The sequence below is a fragment of the Ochotona curzoniae genome, unplaced genomic scaffold (assembly GCF_017591425.1).
Source record: "Ochotona curzoniae isolate NIBS_2020 unplaced genomic scaffold, NIBS_Ocur_1.0 patch374, whole genome shotgun sequence".
NCBI classification, from domain to species: domain Eukaryota; kingdom Metazoa; phylum Chordata; class Mammalia; order Lagomorpha; family Ochotonidae; genus Ochotona; species Ochotona curzoniae.
The window spans coordinates 130,414-146,079 of record NW_024466944.1 but is presented as its reverse complement, the minus strand read 5'-3'; the positions used below and the strand labels follow the sequence as shown (position 1 = coordinate 146,079).

The 15,666-nt window shown below is 36.6% G+C and overlaps 1 protein-coding gene across 1 annotated transcript; it reads left to right on the top strand.

Moving 5' to 3' along the window:
• The first annotated feature begins 532 nt into the window (after positions 1-532).
• On the top strand, positions 533-14,232 carry LOC121167479 (prostaglandin-E(2) 9-reductase-like). Its single transcript, XM_040996917.1, has 9 exons — positions 533-695; positions 3,374-3,541; positions 5,505-5,621; positions 6,384-6,461; positions 7,185-7,307; positions 7,882-7,991; positions 8,269-8,434; positions 11,796-11,878; positions 13,987-14,232. Exons 1-9 carry the CDS (start codon positions 612-614, stop codon positions 14,027-14,029), a joined length of 972 nt encoding a protein of 323 aa, XP_040852851.1. The 5' UTR covers positions 533-611; the 3' UTR covers positions 14,030-14,232.
• Positions 14,233-15,666: the final 1,434 nt, after the last annotated feature.

Sequence of the window (15,666 nt, the reverse complement as noted above, 5' to 3'; positions counted from 1 at the left end):
ATGTAGATGTTCTGTGCAGCTTCCCCGGGCTTTGCTACCTCTTTGGAAGTTTGGCTTTTGTGGAGATAACTAATGGGTAGATAATCACTAGAACTTCCCACTCAGATAATACCTTGCTGTGACAGGCTCAGCTTTAAGTGCTGATGCTTCATTAAGGGCCAGTCTTGGAAATTTGTGCAATGATTAAACTTCTGTATGTATGTATTTGTGTGTACTACGAGACAGCTAATTGTTTAGAAACTGTGTTATTGGAATGGAATTCTCACAACAAAAATAAAACAAAGTCATAGATATCACATGTATTGTAGTCTAACAAAGTCATTTCTTCATTTGATCAACATTTTGCAACTTGTTTATGACACGTGAAAGAGTCTAAAGTGAACACTTTTCTAGATGTGCTTGTTTCTTTTTTTGTCTGTAACAACAAAAAAAATCTGATAAGAAGCAGTAAATTGTTTCCAAGTAACTGATTAAATGTGGAATACTGCTTTAAATTCACTCCTCCCAGCTGCTATAAAATAAGGGACAGGCAGCTGGGGCGCTGACTTCCGGCTGTTTCTGTGAACACAGCGCAAAGAAGCAGACTGCTCTTGGCCAGCAGAGTGAAAGCAATGGATTCCAAGTTTCAGCGTGTGGCACTAAGTGATGGTCGCTTCATTCCCGCACTGGGACTTGGCACCTATGCACCTGATGCGGTAATTAACTTGCTTTGTGCTTGATGGAACAAAAGAAGACAGACCCAGGATAGGAGTTTTGTGACTTAGATCTTGAAGTGCACAAGTTCCTGTGTGGTTGCCAATTTCATTTCATTCCTCAATTCCCTAGGCTAGAGTTATTTCATGCTGAAAGTTGAACTTGGAAACACTTTGTGCTGCCTGATAGTCAGATCCCCCGTGGGTGTGTCCGGAAACTTGTTTTGCTTCGTGTTTCAGTCTATTCACTTTGGTAAAGAGAGTCCATTGTAAGCTTACATATCTGGTATTCGAATGTAGATGAAGCAGTTTCTCTTCTTTTTTCTCAATTCAAGAAATATTTGCACCTCCCAATAAATAATGACACAGCAATCAGCAATAATTTGCTCAAGGGTTAGCGCAGTACTGCACAGTAATTACTGCACTTGGGTAAAGTAGACTTCTCCTTCTGCTATAGTCTCACCTATGAGACGTTTGGCTGAATGAAAACACACTATTGTGTTAGGAACTAGTGGGAACTTGTTAGTAGCAAGATTTTAATTGTTGATTCATGGTAACGAATGCAAAACTCAGTGCAATATGGTATACAAACGTAATAAACAAAACTGAGCACCATAAAGCAGTTTCAGAACTGTTGTCCATTGATTACATAATTGTATGACTTTGGACTCAAATTTGAACTTTAGTTTATTCTTCTGTAAGACTGAAGGAAATGAATGAAGAGTATTGTGAAGACAAGTGTGAATAGCTACTTTTCAAAGTGAGATGACCGGAAGAAGAGGGAAGGATTAAGGGCACCAGGTGAAATCTTGGCCTTTGTTGTTGTTGTTGTTGTTGTTGTTGTTGTTTTGCTTCATTGCCCTCAAAGCTATGACAATTGAGGTCCGGTGACAGGGGAGGACAGCAGGATCTAGTTTCTGCTTCATTGTTATTAGGTTGAATAATGTCAAACCATCCAATCAATGGAAAATAATTTGTTTCAATAAGCTGTTTGTCTGTAACAAATATTTTCATATCCTTATCTAATTTTGGAAAGCTAATGATTTGTTAATTTGTGCTGTTTATCCCTTGAGTAAAAGAAATGGCCTGTTTTTAGGGGATGTTGATGAATGGGATAAGCCTTACATGCCACAGTCAATTTCTCATGTGAAAATATATATCCTTTGAGTACACTTTTTAATTATTTAGAAAAGTTTGAAGTTTTTAAACATTTATTTTATTTTTATTGGAAAGGAAGATATACAGAGAGGGGGAGAAACAGAGAGGAAGATCTTCCCTCTATTGCTTCACTCCCCAAGTGGCACTGAGTGACTGCAAAGGCTGGAGCTGCACCAATTTGAAGCCAGGAACCAAGAGCCTCTTCTGTGTCTCCTACGTGGGTGCTGGGTCCCAACTCTTTGGGCCATCCTGGTCTGCTTTCCAAGGCTGCAAGTAGGAAGCTGGACAGGAAGCAGTGTTGCTGGAATTGCAACCTGTTCCCATACAGAATCCTGACATATGCAAGGAGATTTTAGCCATGTCTGGCCCTGCATTTTGCGTGTGTGTGTGTGTGTGTGTGAGAAACAGTTACAGGAAGATAGGCAAGGACTGATGGAGCACTTTTATGTATTGGTATATTGCCCAAATGGCTACAGCAGCTAGAACTGGGTCACATTAAACCCAGGGCCTCTTCCTTCATTTGGGTCTTCCATGTATTTGTAGGAATTCAAGAGCTTGGTTTATCTCATGCTGTTGGTTTAGGCACATTGTCAGAGAACTGGATCAGTAGTGGAGCCCAGCTATGCTACCAGGGAGCTGGATCAGAAGGAGTGAAGCTGGAATTCAAACTGATGTCCATATGGGATGCTAGTGTCCTAGGTGACAGCTTTACCTGCTGCAGCACGATTTGGTCTATTGGGTATACAGGTGTACGGTTATTGCATTGGTGAGAGGGAGGAGGGCTGACAGAAAGCCTCTAAAGAAAAGAATGAATGTAACAGTTACTGTTTATTTAACTGTCTGTTTTCGATCTTGCCCTGATTAGCCTCACATACTCCCCATCTTCTAGCTTATTCAGATGTGGTAGTAACAACGTGGCCTGTGGAAAGAGTAGTACATATACTTACCTGTTTTCCTTGAGGAACTGAAACATGTGCAGGTTAAAAGAGGATACAAACCAAGCAATCTCAATGAAAAAGCTGAGGAAAGGAGACTCTAAATCAAATTCCTTCTTTAGGGATATGTGTTAAAAAAAATATTCAAGTTCAATTTCTATGGTATAGAATGCATTCTCTTTATTTCACTGAGTGAAAACAGACAGAAGCTTACACAGCATTTTAAGAATATTTTATTTATTTTCTCACTGTTATCTTTTCTTTGTGAAGTTATTACATAAATTGCAACCATCATATGAATATTTTGCTGCATCCTTGTATTCCTCCATCACGTCAATATACCTGGCATAGTTCCTGAGGAACTTTAACACAAGTGATTTGCCCAGGGAGAGGAAATTCCTGAGCTAAACTATCTCCAATTGTTCTAATTAGGGAAGATACAGACAAACTGGTATGCTTGCATTTCCCAAAGAATACAGACTTATTCTAAGGCATGAGAAAAAATGATCATCGTGAAAGCCACTGATGATGTCTAAACTAATTCTAGTCACATTGACCTCCAAATATCATTTGTGACTGCTTTTCTAGGTTCCTAAGAGTGAGGCTGGCGATGCCACGAAAATAGCTATAGATATTGGATTCCGGCATGTTGATACTGCTTGTGCTTACCAAAATGAAAAGGAAGTCGGTCAGGCCATCCGAAGCAAGATTGCAGATGGCACTGTGAAGAGAGAAGACATATTCTTAACTTCAAAGGTACTGCATATTTGATGTGTAAGTGTGCTAAAAAATGTAATTTATGGGTATGAGAATTACATGACTTCGTTGTTGAGAAGTTGATCTTACTTCCACACTCAAAAGATGCATTACCATGAAGCCCTTGCATTCTGTTACTACTAGTCTGTTTTCAATAAGATCATATTAAATTAAAATATATTAAAAAATAAAAGATATATGATATGATTTCATTAAAAGAGTGTTGAGACTTTTTTATTGCCTAGTATTTGATCTTTCCTTAGGAGTGTTCTACATTCTGAAGAAGTTAGAAAGTGGGTTCCCTAGCTGTGGGATGGGGTGTTCCTCATTAGCCTACTTATCCATTAGTTCACTCATTATATAGAGTACATCATCTCTGTTGCTTCCTAGTTGGGTTTTTTTCCCATTTAATACACCCACTCATGTAAATTAGATGTTAATATCCCCTGCAATATTAAATTGGAGCTTATGTCCTTCTTTAGCTTTATAAGCATTTTTAAATGAAAATGGATGCCCCAATGCTGCCTCTGTGTACTTCGGCCATAGTCATATTTTCTTGTGGAACAGATCCCTTGATCAGTCCATATTGACTTTCTCTGTCTCTGAGCGGTTGTCCTCTTACAGTTTAGTTTGTCTGAGATAGATTTAGCTTTTTCTGCTGTACTTACTTTCCTTCTGCATGGAATAACTTTTCCCATTCAGTCATTTTTATTGTCTTCATTTCTTAACTGGTACAGTTGTTTCTTGTACTCAGAATATAATTGAGTCTTGTTTTCTCATCCTTTCAGCCATATTATTCCTCCCCCTCCCCCCCCAGGGGAACTCAGCCTATTGACATTCAAGCTTATTGATAATTTCCTGGTCCTATCTTTTTTTATTTTTCCATAATATTTTGGGTTTTATGTTTGATTTTGTTTTGTTTTGCTTTTGATATTCTTTGCTTTTTCATTAGTCGATTTTCTACTTCACATTGTTTTATGATGTTGACTGTCTTACTCTGCTTCTGTTTCCTTAAGACTCATTTGTAGTGCTGGTTAGTCAGTGATAAATTCTTTAAATTTCAAAGACAATTTCTTGGAAGGTGTTTATTTTGCCTTCATTAATGAATGAACTTTTCCCTGGATAACATATTGTGAGTCAGCAGTTTTTTTTTTTTTTTAACTTAGACTGCATTCTCTCACTTGACCTGGCCATTAGCGCCTTGTTAAAATCTATCAGTCTCATCAGATTTCCTTTAAAAGTGATCTCATGTTTTTCTCTTACAATTTTAAAAATTTTTCAAGGAAAATATGTGTTTTCCTTTCAATGTTTGAGAATAATATGATGTGTTGATGATGTTTTCTGATTATTCCTGTTTGGGATTTTATGAGCTACATGTTTTAGATGTCCAAGACTTTCTAGAAATAAAGGAAGCTTTCTGATAATATGTAATTGATGAGGTTTATTTAGACATTCTTTTCCTCTATTATTTAAAGAATTTTGAAGATTCAGATAATGGCATTCCATAGATTAATGATATTTTTTATTTAAAATTTCTTTATTATCTCATACAATTTAAAAAAATTTCTTCATTAATATCATATATACTTTCTTTTGCTTTCCAAATTTGTTATTAAGGTTTTTTCATTGTGCTTTTTGCTTATTGAATTTTTCATGTAAATTTGTTTGTTTCTTTCCAACATCATTAACTCTTTGACTTGCAAAATTTCACCAAACATGCTGAAAGAAATGACCATTACTATTAATTGGTGGCATACTTATTTCTGTTGTAATATCCACCATGGGTGTTAGGTGTACTATTATTATCTTCTGTTAGCACACAGGAAACCAAAGAAGAAGCAATAAGTGCTCTCTGTGTTCATTAATGTCTAATCATTAAAGGAAGGGTCAATATTAGATGAAGGAAACCAAGATATTTGGTTAATGTGTTCATTCAGCACAATTTCCTTTGTTTACCCTGAAGCTTTGGTGCACTTTCTTTCGACCAGAGCTGGTCCGGAAAGGTTTGGAAGAGTCACTGAAAAGACTTCAACTGGACTATATTGATCTGTACCTTATGCATTACCCAATAGGAATGAAGGTAGGCAGCTATCAAGATTAAATTTGTTCCACTTATCTGTTAATGTGACTATCATGTTAATGAAAGAAGAAAATGATACTGACATACTTGCAGAAGTTTAATGTATATAAGGTGAAGAAACACTCTCAAACTGGCTTAAGCAATATCATCTATTGTGTTATATAAATGGGGAGACCAAGCATGGATGATTTTCCATAGCCCTACCACAGTTTTATTACTTCTTTTCTGAGTCTTCTCACTTCTAAACTAATGTGTACTAACATTTGATAGTTGATCTGCATATTACAGTACTACAATTATTGTAAATAGAACACTGATTCTTCTTCTGTAGTACAATTGCATGTTGTTTTATGTGCATATTATAGCCTCCGTGAACATTGTAAATCATTGTTGCCTGAGATCAAGGTTATGTAAATTGATTTTAAAATTTTGTTTATTATTTATTTTTACAGTGAAAGAGATATAGATTTTCTCTAAAGATCAGAGTACACAAAGTAAGAGCAGTAAATGAAACGCCGTTAGGAATTTGAAAATTGTATTTAGTACCACACACAAAATACATAATGCAAAGAAAGGAATCTGTCTGTAATCACGTTATTCACAACTTCATAAACACACAATGCAAATATGTGTCTGTGGAATGTTGCTTCTTATATTTCATTGAAGTTTATTGTTCTCACGTTAAATGCATCTGCGTGTATTGCTATGGTGTGCATATGTGAAATTGATTGTATAGTTAAAAATGACTGGTTTCTATTCTAGCCTGGGGAGGAAATATTCCCTGCTGATGAAAAAGGAAAAATAATACTTGAGTCTGTGGATATCTGTGCCACTTGGGAGGTAAGTATTTGGAAGAATTAGTAAAAAGAAAGCAGAAAGAGTTGACATCAGGTGACTTAAACTTAAAAGAATAGATCATACATACTATTAAGAATTAGTGTGCTATAATGAGAAATAAGGTAAAACTAAGATACCACAGAGAGAAATGGAGATGAATTTGAAAAAAAGTTTCCTCTAGATGAAACAGGAATTTGTTTTACTTTTTAAAAGATTGTTTTATTTACTTTAAAGTCAGAGTTACAGATTAAAAGAGACAAAGAGAGAGGGAGAAAGTTTTTTCATCCACTGGTTCATTCCCCTACAGCTATAGCTGCTGTGGACAGGGCCTGCCCAAAGCCAGGAGCCAGGAGCCAGGAGCCAGGAGCCGGATGCTTCACTGGGTCTTTCATGTGGATGCAGGGACCAAGAAGTTGACTGATCTCCTGCTGCCCTCACAGCCACATCAGGAGGGGATTGAAGGTGCAGCAACCAGAGTCAACCTGTGTCCATGTAGAATACCAGAACCAAGGCAGAAGCTCAACTGACGCTACCACAGTGTTCACCTTAGGGATTTTTCTTAATGTGATCATCCCCCTATCCCAAGTTTTTACTTAGTTTTCTCTTTCATCAGCCCATTAGCTTCATTATAATCTTTTGATGGCGCTTTTTAAAAAAACATATCACCTTGCCTTTGTATTACTCTAGCCAATTATGGAAATATTGTTTCACAATCTTTCCTCTCAGGTTTTGGAAAAGTGCAAGGATGCAGGACTAGTCAAGTCGATTGGTGTATCTAACTTCAACCGCAGGCAGTTGGAGAAGATTCTGAATAAGCCAGGTCTTAAGTACAAGCCTGTGTGCAACCAGGTGAGGACTCAGCCATCTCCTATCCTGTTGCCCTTTATTCCCTTGTTTCTGTACCAGCGGCAGGAGTCCATTTACCCTCCACTCCTATCCCACATATGCTTTGGAAGAGAGATTCTATAGGCAAATCTGCAGTTTGTTTAGGAGCAAGTACTGCCATGCATTGTCTCTGTGCTTGGTAATGTCTTATCAAGCAGTGAGAAGATTTTAGTGCCGATATATGTGTAATAATAAGGGATGCAAAGATGATCAAGGAAGGTTACAGTCAACATCAAGCTCTCTCTCTCTCTCTTACTCTCATTCTCTCTTTCACCCTATTTATTTCTCAATCTCTCTTTCTCTATATATGCCTTTCAAATTATATACACAAATAAGTCTTTAAAGCAAAGTTAAGAATTCTTATATGACAACATGTTTGTTTCGATTTTGCATTTTATTTCTAATCTTTGCTTTTGTTTTAAATTTTTTATTAACATCAGGAGAACAAATTCCATGCATTTCACTTTTTATAGTTCCTCTTTATTTTAATATTAGTGTTGCAGATGCTCTGAGACCTTTCTATCCGTTTTCTCTACAGGTAGAATGTCACCCCTATCTCAACCAGAGAAAACTGCTGGATTTCTGCAAGTCCAAAGACGTTGTTCTGGTGGCTTATTGTGCTCTGGGATCAAGTCGAGATCCAAAATGGTAAACCAAACCAACCAACCAACAAACAAACCCAGAAATCTTATGTGAAAGAGCACTATTAATTTAACACTATTGACATACAACAGTTAGATTTATACTCGCTTGGCTCAAGGAGAGGGAATAATATGTGCTTGTAGCAATGACTCAGATGATACTGGAGCAGCTGCTCAGGGCCCACTATTCAGAAGCACTACTCCAGAGTGTGTCCCTGGTTTATTTGTCAAACCTCTAACAAATTGAATACTCATTAGTTAAGTCTTTCTACCTTCCATTTAAGGGTGGACCAGAGCTCCCCAGTTCTCTTGGAAGATCCAGTGATTTGTTCCTTGGCCAAAAAGCACAAGCGAAGTCCAGCCCTGATTGCCCTTCGCTACCAGTTGCAACGTGGAGTTGTGGTCCTGGCCAAGAGCTTCATTGAGAGAGAGCTCAAGGAGAATATTCAGGTGATGAACACGTGGGAGGGGAGGAATGTAAGATCCTAAAATAGTGCCCTTCACATCTGTTCTTTCAAGATGTGAAGTCATCTTTGGACCTAATATTCATTCAGTCATTCAAGGTTTCTTTCTGTTTATTTTTGAGAAATAATGCATAGAAATAAATATGAATTAATAGAACACAAAGAATCAATATGCAGCATTGACTTGTCTATTTACTGTTTAGATATATGTAAAACACTTCTTCATTTTTGAAATTAGGGCATTTTATTATGCAGCTTTTTGTCTATATTTTTACAAACTTAAAATTCATGTAGTATAATACTTCTAAGATTTTTTCACTTTGTTTTTTTTTTAATGTAGTATAGTATGTATTCATTTTTGGTCCATTTGAATAGATTGATTGTGTTTCTGTTTCGAAGTAAGACTCCATTATTTTACCATTAGCTATTACAGTTGTTGAAAAAAAAACACCCTTCACACGTGTAAATGAGGTAGTTTTCTTCTAAGTTGTGTGCGTTTCCTCAGCCCTTCTCAATATAGTTTCTCATCCCCGACTCTGGTACCTCAGCCTTACCTCACTATATAGCACACTCCAAAAGCAATGATTGGAAACAGGCAAAACTTTCTCAAATAATTACTGAAAATAATTACTTCTGGCAAATTCTATGACCATAATACAGACTAGGCCACACTGAAGTCATAGGGTAATAGATAATGGATCCAAAAAGTCATAGGGCCTAAATGAGTGAAGTATTGGGGAATATTTTTTCTAATTCATCTACTACATTTACATATACTGGTCTTTACTTTTTTATTGAGATTCAGTTGTTAAAATATGTTCTTGCATCTGGCATCTGGTGGAGCAAGTTAAGTTATTGCTTGCAACACCAGTATTGAATATAGAAGCAGATTTGAATTCCTTGGAGAAGCTGTTTTACTTCTTATCCAGCTCCCTTCTAAAACGCCAAAAAGAGAAATAGAGGATGGCCTAACTAGATGGCTCTCATCCACATGTGCACTGTGATAGAACCGTCTGGCTCATAACCTCAGCTTCACCAAGCCCTGGCCATTGTGGCTGTTTGTGGAATGAACTAGCAGATGGAAGACTGATTCATTCTCTTTCTCTCTGGCCTTGTATTTCAAATTAACAAAAATTAGAAACTTGAAAAAAACTATTCTCACAGATCCTTTCCTTATTTTTTTTTCTCTTCACAATGTATTTTCATGATCAAAAATTCCTACATTTGCTGAATGTTTGCATGTTAGTGACTGACACATGTCATATTTCTCTATATGGAGAAAATTATATTATTTCCCATTACATGTGAAATGATTATTTTCTTTCTTCCTAAATTAGGTTATTAATACAAATGATGTGTCTGGCAATACTGTGTTAAATCCTTATAAGAATACATTGACATGCATATGTGCTTTAATATTAAGTAAAAGGATTTGAGCCACTCTTGAGATGCCCATTATCCATACTCAAATGCCTGGATTTGAGCTCCAGTCAACCTTTTGATCCAGTTGGTGTTTGTACACTCTGTGGGAAGCAATAAATTACTCCCCAAGTTCTTGGTTTCATGCAACCCTTGTGAGTGCTCCAGATTGACCCCGGGTCCCTAGATTCTGCATTTCTCAGCATCAATTCTTACAGATATTTGGCAAGTGAACTGGTAAATAAGGATTCTCTGTCTTTCACTTATTCTGCAATAGCATCTGTGTAATATTTTTACACAACAAAGATTACTCACCCTCAAATGCCATGTGTTCATACATTCCTCTCTTCAATGGATTGTTTTCTTTTCTACAATGTCTTCATGTCATTGGAAAATAAACTTGTTTCCAGTAAGATAACACATTTACTAACTCCTCATATTCAAAAAAATCTTGGTTGCTCTTTACTAAATTATCTTTTATATAAAATTTATAATCACTTTTCGATTTTCATATAGAATACTATATTTAATACTATATTTAAGCAGTTGCTTGATATTTTGCGGATACTCTCCATTAATTTCAAGAAAAATTTTAAAACACTTGTTTTCTTTTTCAAATTGGCAATGTTTTCTTTTCTTTCTCTACATAATTGTGGGGTATAAACTTTACTGAATTATGTCACATTTCTAAGTTTGCCTTTAGTTTCTTCTAGGTCTTGTAAATAAATAATTCTATCCTCTTTAAATAGTTTCAGCTATTTTTCACATCTGATATTGAGATCTCCTTTTGTAGTGTTGTGAGACTCTAATATACTATATTGAGTAGTGCTCTTTTATTTGTTATTCATCTAGTGGTTATTTTTTAAGATTCTTAGATATTTATTTCATAGGCAGAGCTACAGAAAAAGAGTGAGTAACAGAGAGAGAGAGAGAGAGAGAGAGAGAGAGAGAGAAAGAAAGATGGCTAGTTTAATTCTTCAATCCCTAAATGATTGAAATGGATGGCAGTGAAACAGGCCAAAGCCAGTAGCCTAAAAAAACATCTGGAACAGCCACACAGGTGGAGAGGCCCAAGCACTTAGGCCATCCTGTCCTAATTTTCAAGGAACATTTCCAGGGGCCTGGACCAGAATTATAACAGCTGGGTTTCTAACTGTTGTCCATATGGGATGACTGATGAGATTACAGGTGATAGATTCATCCTCTGTGCCAAAATGCCTACTTCACACTTAGTGTTTATTTTTCATTATCAATATAAAGAGAACACATTTCATCTGTTTCATTATACAATTGTAACAGCATGATGATACTTCCCTCCTTGATTCCAGCCTTCTCTCCCTCTTTCCTCCTTTTTTATTAGTTTTTCTTTGAACTTTTACTATAATTTTCTTGGACTGTATTTTATAAGCATGAACTTTTATATTCAGTTTTTTTAAAAAGTCTATGTTTTAGCTACCACAAACCAGAGAAACATGTAATACTTGTCTTGTTAGGGTCTGGCTAATTTCACTAAGCATAATGTTATCCTGTTAGTTCTACTTTGATGGAAAACACAAGGTTTCTTTCTTCGTTATGGCTGCATAGTATTATATTGAGTATTAAAACATGCAGTGATCAGTTGATGGATATCTGGGTAGATTTCATATCTGACTATTGTGAATTGAGCTACAATAACAGTAAGGTACTGCTGATTTCATTTTCTTTGGACAGACCCCAGAATTGGGATGGTTGGGTCAGTGGTTGACATATTTTCAGATATCTGAGGAATCTCTATACTGTCCTCCATAATGATCATTCAAGTTAACATTCTCACAAACATTAAAAATATGTTGATGGATGTTTGGCTTGATGCCTCAAATTATTTGAGATTTTCCCAGATTGATAAATATTCACCATAAAAGTAATAACATATTATACTTCTCAAACAGGTATTTGACTTTCAGTTGTCTTCAGAAGACATGAATGCTCTAGAAGGCTTGGACAAAAATCTTCGATACGCTCCTGCTGATTTGTAAGTGTTTTTGGTAAACACATTACATTCGTTTATTTTCTGAGGTGAAATATGGGATATCTACTAACCCATATTTTCCTATTGTCTGTGTAAACGAAGTATGGAAACCAATGGTGATGCCTAATTCAGCATTTGTAAAATGATATTATCTTACTCTTCCAGCAAAGTTTCTCACTCATTCTTTTGAATTACTCAGTTCTTACCAGTTATGTTATTTCCAACTGCCATGTTGTTTTAGGCAATCCCTTTCTTTCATCTGCATGTTTCCCTAAGTCTTAAGCCATTAAGAAAATTAACCTTGCAAGATTTTACATTAAGACTTATTACTAAACAATATCACTATCTTTAATACCAAAATTCACTGGTATGAATTATTGCTTTGTTTGTGGTAGACTTTGTGCAAAATAATCTCAAATAGCTTCTACTGTAAAATGTACCAATGGGCTTCTACCTATGTTAGTAGACTTATTTGCCATCACTCTCTTCCCCAACTTGAATATTTAAGAATGAAGGAATTAAATGAAGTTTCAACTATATTTTTGGAACAAATCAATATTAATTCTAGAAGTTACAAAAGTTTATTCACAGAAACAATTTCCTGAGGAAAGAAAACAGATGAATGTGCACTACGTCAACAAAATAGAACTATTTTATAGATAAATTTTAATGGTGACATCATAAGTTAACACCCGCTGTTACTCAGGTATCTTTGGTGATGCCAAGAGTTCCAAAATGTTGATTACTGTCAACGATCTTTAAGTGTTAATATTATTTTAAAGAAAACTTCATGAATAGATCAAGATAACTATTATTTAAGACAAGACTGCTTCACAAAATAGCACTTTACATTCAGAAAAATCTTTGTAACATTTCTGTTTTCTTTAACATAAATATATAACTAATGAAAAGTGTAGAAAGCAATACATATGCAAAACTTTAAAATTCATCTTGGGAAGCGATACGGAGAAATGTTCTCTATATGAACTTGTCCCTTAGATCCTTGAAAATTCATGTTTTAATAGTTTGAAACTCTGCCTTTATTTTCAGCGTTTGTTTATTACAGACTCTTCCTAAATTTTTCTTCAGAGTAGTTGGCCAGAAAAAGTCAATGGAAATATAAGATTATGATATCAGTGCAAAGGTTGAAGCTGTAAGCATAGGCTTCCCACTAAAGGAGAATGCAGTAAAAAAATCCCATAGTAGAAGAGAATTTATAGTCAATAAAACCTTTGCTTTCTTTTTGTCTTATAAGGCTACAGAAGCTCAGCAAAATGTACTACAAATGTGGTTTTCAAGCATTAAAACTTTATTCTACCCATGGGGTTTCTAAATTGTGATGCAAATAAATTTGATAATGTATAAAAGAGATTAGTGTAATACAAAATTGTGTGTATTCAAAATTGATAGAAGAGTAATAAATGCTAATGTTTGATTATAATAGAGTAAAATGAGGACTGCCATAGACAGTGCAAATATATAAAGTGGTAAATGGTGATCAATTCCCACTAGCTTCAAAACATATTGATTGTTATCACTTGTTATCTTCCCTAGTTAGGAAAATATAAAAATACATCACTTATACAGGAAATGTTTAGACTGGACTCTTATAAATGAGATTAAGTTTATAACACAGCATTCTATGCCAAGTATGATGGGCAGTGTAGTGCATAGATAATTGAAGACGTCATAAAATTATCTCCAATTCCTACTAGTAACTTATGCACCCTATTTTGCTTTACCATTGACAAGTACATGGATATGTTCTTGTTCAAAAGCAGTCAAAATACATCTGTTATCCTTGAGAATATGATATGAGACACTATCAGGTGTTGGTTTGCATAATGACAAACGCAGTTAAGTGAAAGGAATAATTCTTGAATTCTTACTCTGCAAGTTCTGTAGGTTTAGGTAAAGAAATATAATTTGAAAAACATTGAGTATAATTAAATACATTTAACATAAATTCTTGGTCATAAATATGTCAGATTTTAAAGCCAGAAAGTAAACAAACTTACTACATTTTTTCTAATGGATGCTCAATAAAATCACAGCTATAGTTTTCTAGAAATGTGATAATTTAATTTACATTGCACACTATTTTTTTTTAGCTCTATGGGACATCCAGATTACCCATTTGATGATGAATATTAAAACCGAGGCTGTTTTCACGGTTTCTACTACAAGTTCCTGCAAGTGGACCACAGTACAGGGAACATCTCATATGCTGCTGACAGGGCACCAATCTTTTGCTTAATTGATCTACCCTGTTTAGAGTTGGAGCTCTCACATTGTCCTGTATCCGAGGACATGGAATTTAAAAACTTATTAAAGATTTTTACCTACCACTGATTATACTGGTTGTCTACTTTGTTTCATGCTCACCTCTTTGTCACTTGAACTGATTTTCCTAAACATTTGGAGAGATGACAACAGATACTGAATTTGTGGTGTACGATTATAGGCAGTCCACAGATGCTTCTGGGATATAGAATAGGAGGACTCGTCAGCATGTAGACCAGTTAGCAAAGATGTTTCAGTGGTCTTTGCTTCTCCACTGCTTCTGGGAAGAAGAAAACTCATTATGTAAAGCACAATACTGCAGGGACAATCAACAGTCTAAGAGCTCAATTCCAGCAGCTTCTGGATCAGAGTTGCAGATAGTAGGGTTTGTATCTTTTGTGGTCATTAAGTCACAGTTGGTAAAGAGTCTAGGGCATTTAACCAGAAAGAATGATTAGGTCAAGGAGACCAAGGGGCAGGGGTTCTGGCAGGAACTGATAGTACTCTGGTCAGGTCAAGGAAGCACCACCTGAAGGTGCATCCCAAAATAGGTTGTGGGGTGGGCCAAGCTGCAACTGGAAGGAGGTGTACCAGACAGGACCGAATAAACCTTAACTCACAAGGAAGTACTGAAATCAGGTTGGAGCACAGGTCATACTGAGCTAGACTCTTATACCAACTGGTCTGCATGAGCCAGGGATATTAGGCCACAGCATCAAAGGCAAAGGTGAGGGGCTAAGCCAACTGGGTCAGAGCAACAACTGACATGCACAAAATCTAATGCTAGGAATAAGCCTGGTTGGAGAGCTATGGGATACACACATGTTGGGTTGGAGTTCCCACTAGTGAGTGTGGGGGCTGGACTGGGGGATGAATTCTAGTCTGAATATGACGGCAGTCTCCCTTGGCACAAGTGTGAACTGGGGTGGGCTGGGAACACCCAACTGGGCTAGACTCCAGCAACATCTGGTGCTCTGGAAAACCAGGGTAGATGTAGGACGGACTAGGCTAGATCTCTACCCCTAATGAGTCATGTGTGAGCAGTGTCCGGGTATTGACAAGCCATGGCTGGGCTGAAACATCCAACAGATAGAACCGGAATGAGTTGAAGGTCAATCAGGAGAGGCCACTGTTACTGCCAGGACAGGAGGTGGACTAAGTAGGACTGGCCCATAGACCCACTGGTATGCATAAGATCTGGCATTAGGGAGAGAATCTGATGGAAGAGCTTGGGAAACTCCTCTATCGGGACACAGTCCCTGCAGGTGAGCACAAGAATCATGATAGGGAGCAACCCAGACCAGGCCAGAGAAAGATACCCACTGGCATACATTTGGCATAGGTCGGGGGCAAACCAGGCTGAATCAGTTCACATCACTCGCTGGTGAATCCAAGCACCAGAACAGTGTGGGTCGGGCCAGGTATGGTCGCAACACATACCAGTGCACATTATGGCTGGGATTGGATGCCTGCTGGACTGGACTAGGCTGTAACCCTCACCAGCATCA

What these genes read in the sequence shown, in the direction of transcription:
- LOC121167479 (XM_040996917.1), top strand. Translation starts at nt 612, where the DNA reads ATGGATTCCAAGTTTCAGCGTGTGGCACTAAGTGATGGTCGCTTCATT. An exon ending in ATTACCCAATAGGAATGAAG is followed by an intron (nt 5,622 to 6,383) that starts GTAGGCAGCTAT and finishes TTTCTATTCTAG; the next exon opens with CCTGGGGAGGAAATATTCCC. An exon ending in AGCTCAAGGAGAATATTCAG is followed by an intron (nt 8,435 to 11,795) that starts GTGATGAACACG and finishes CTTCTCAAACAG; the next exon opens with GTATTTGACTTTCAGTTGTC.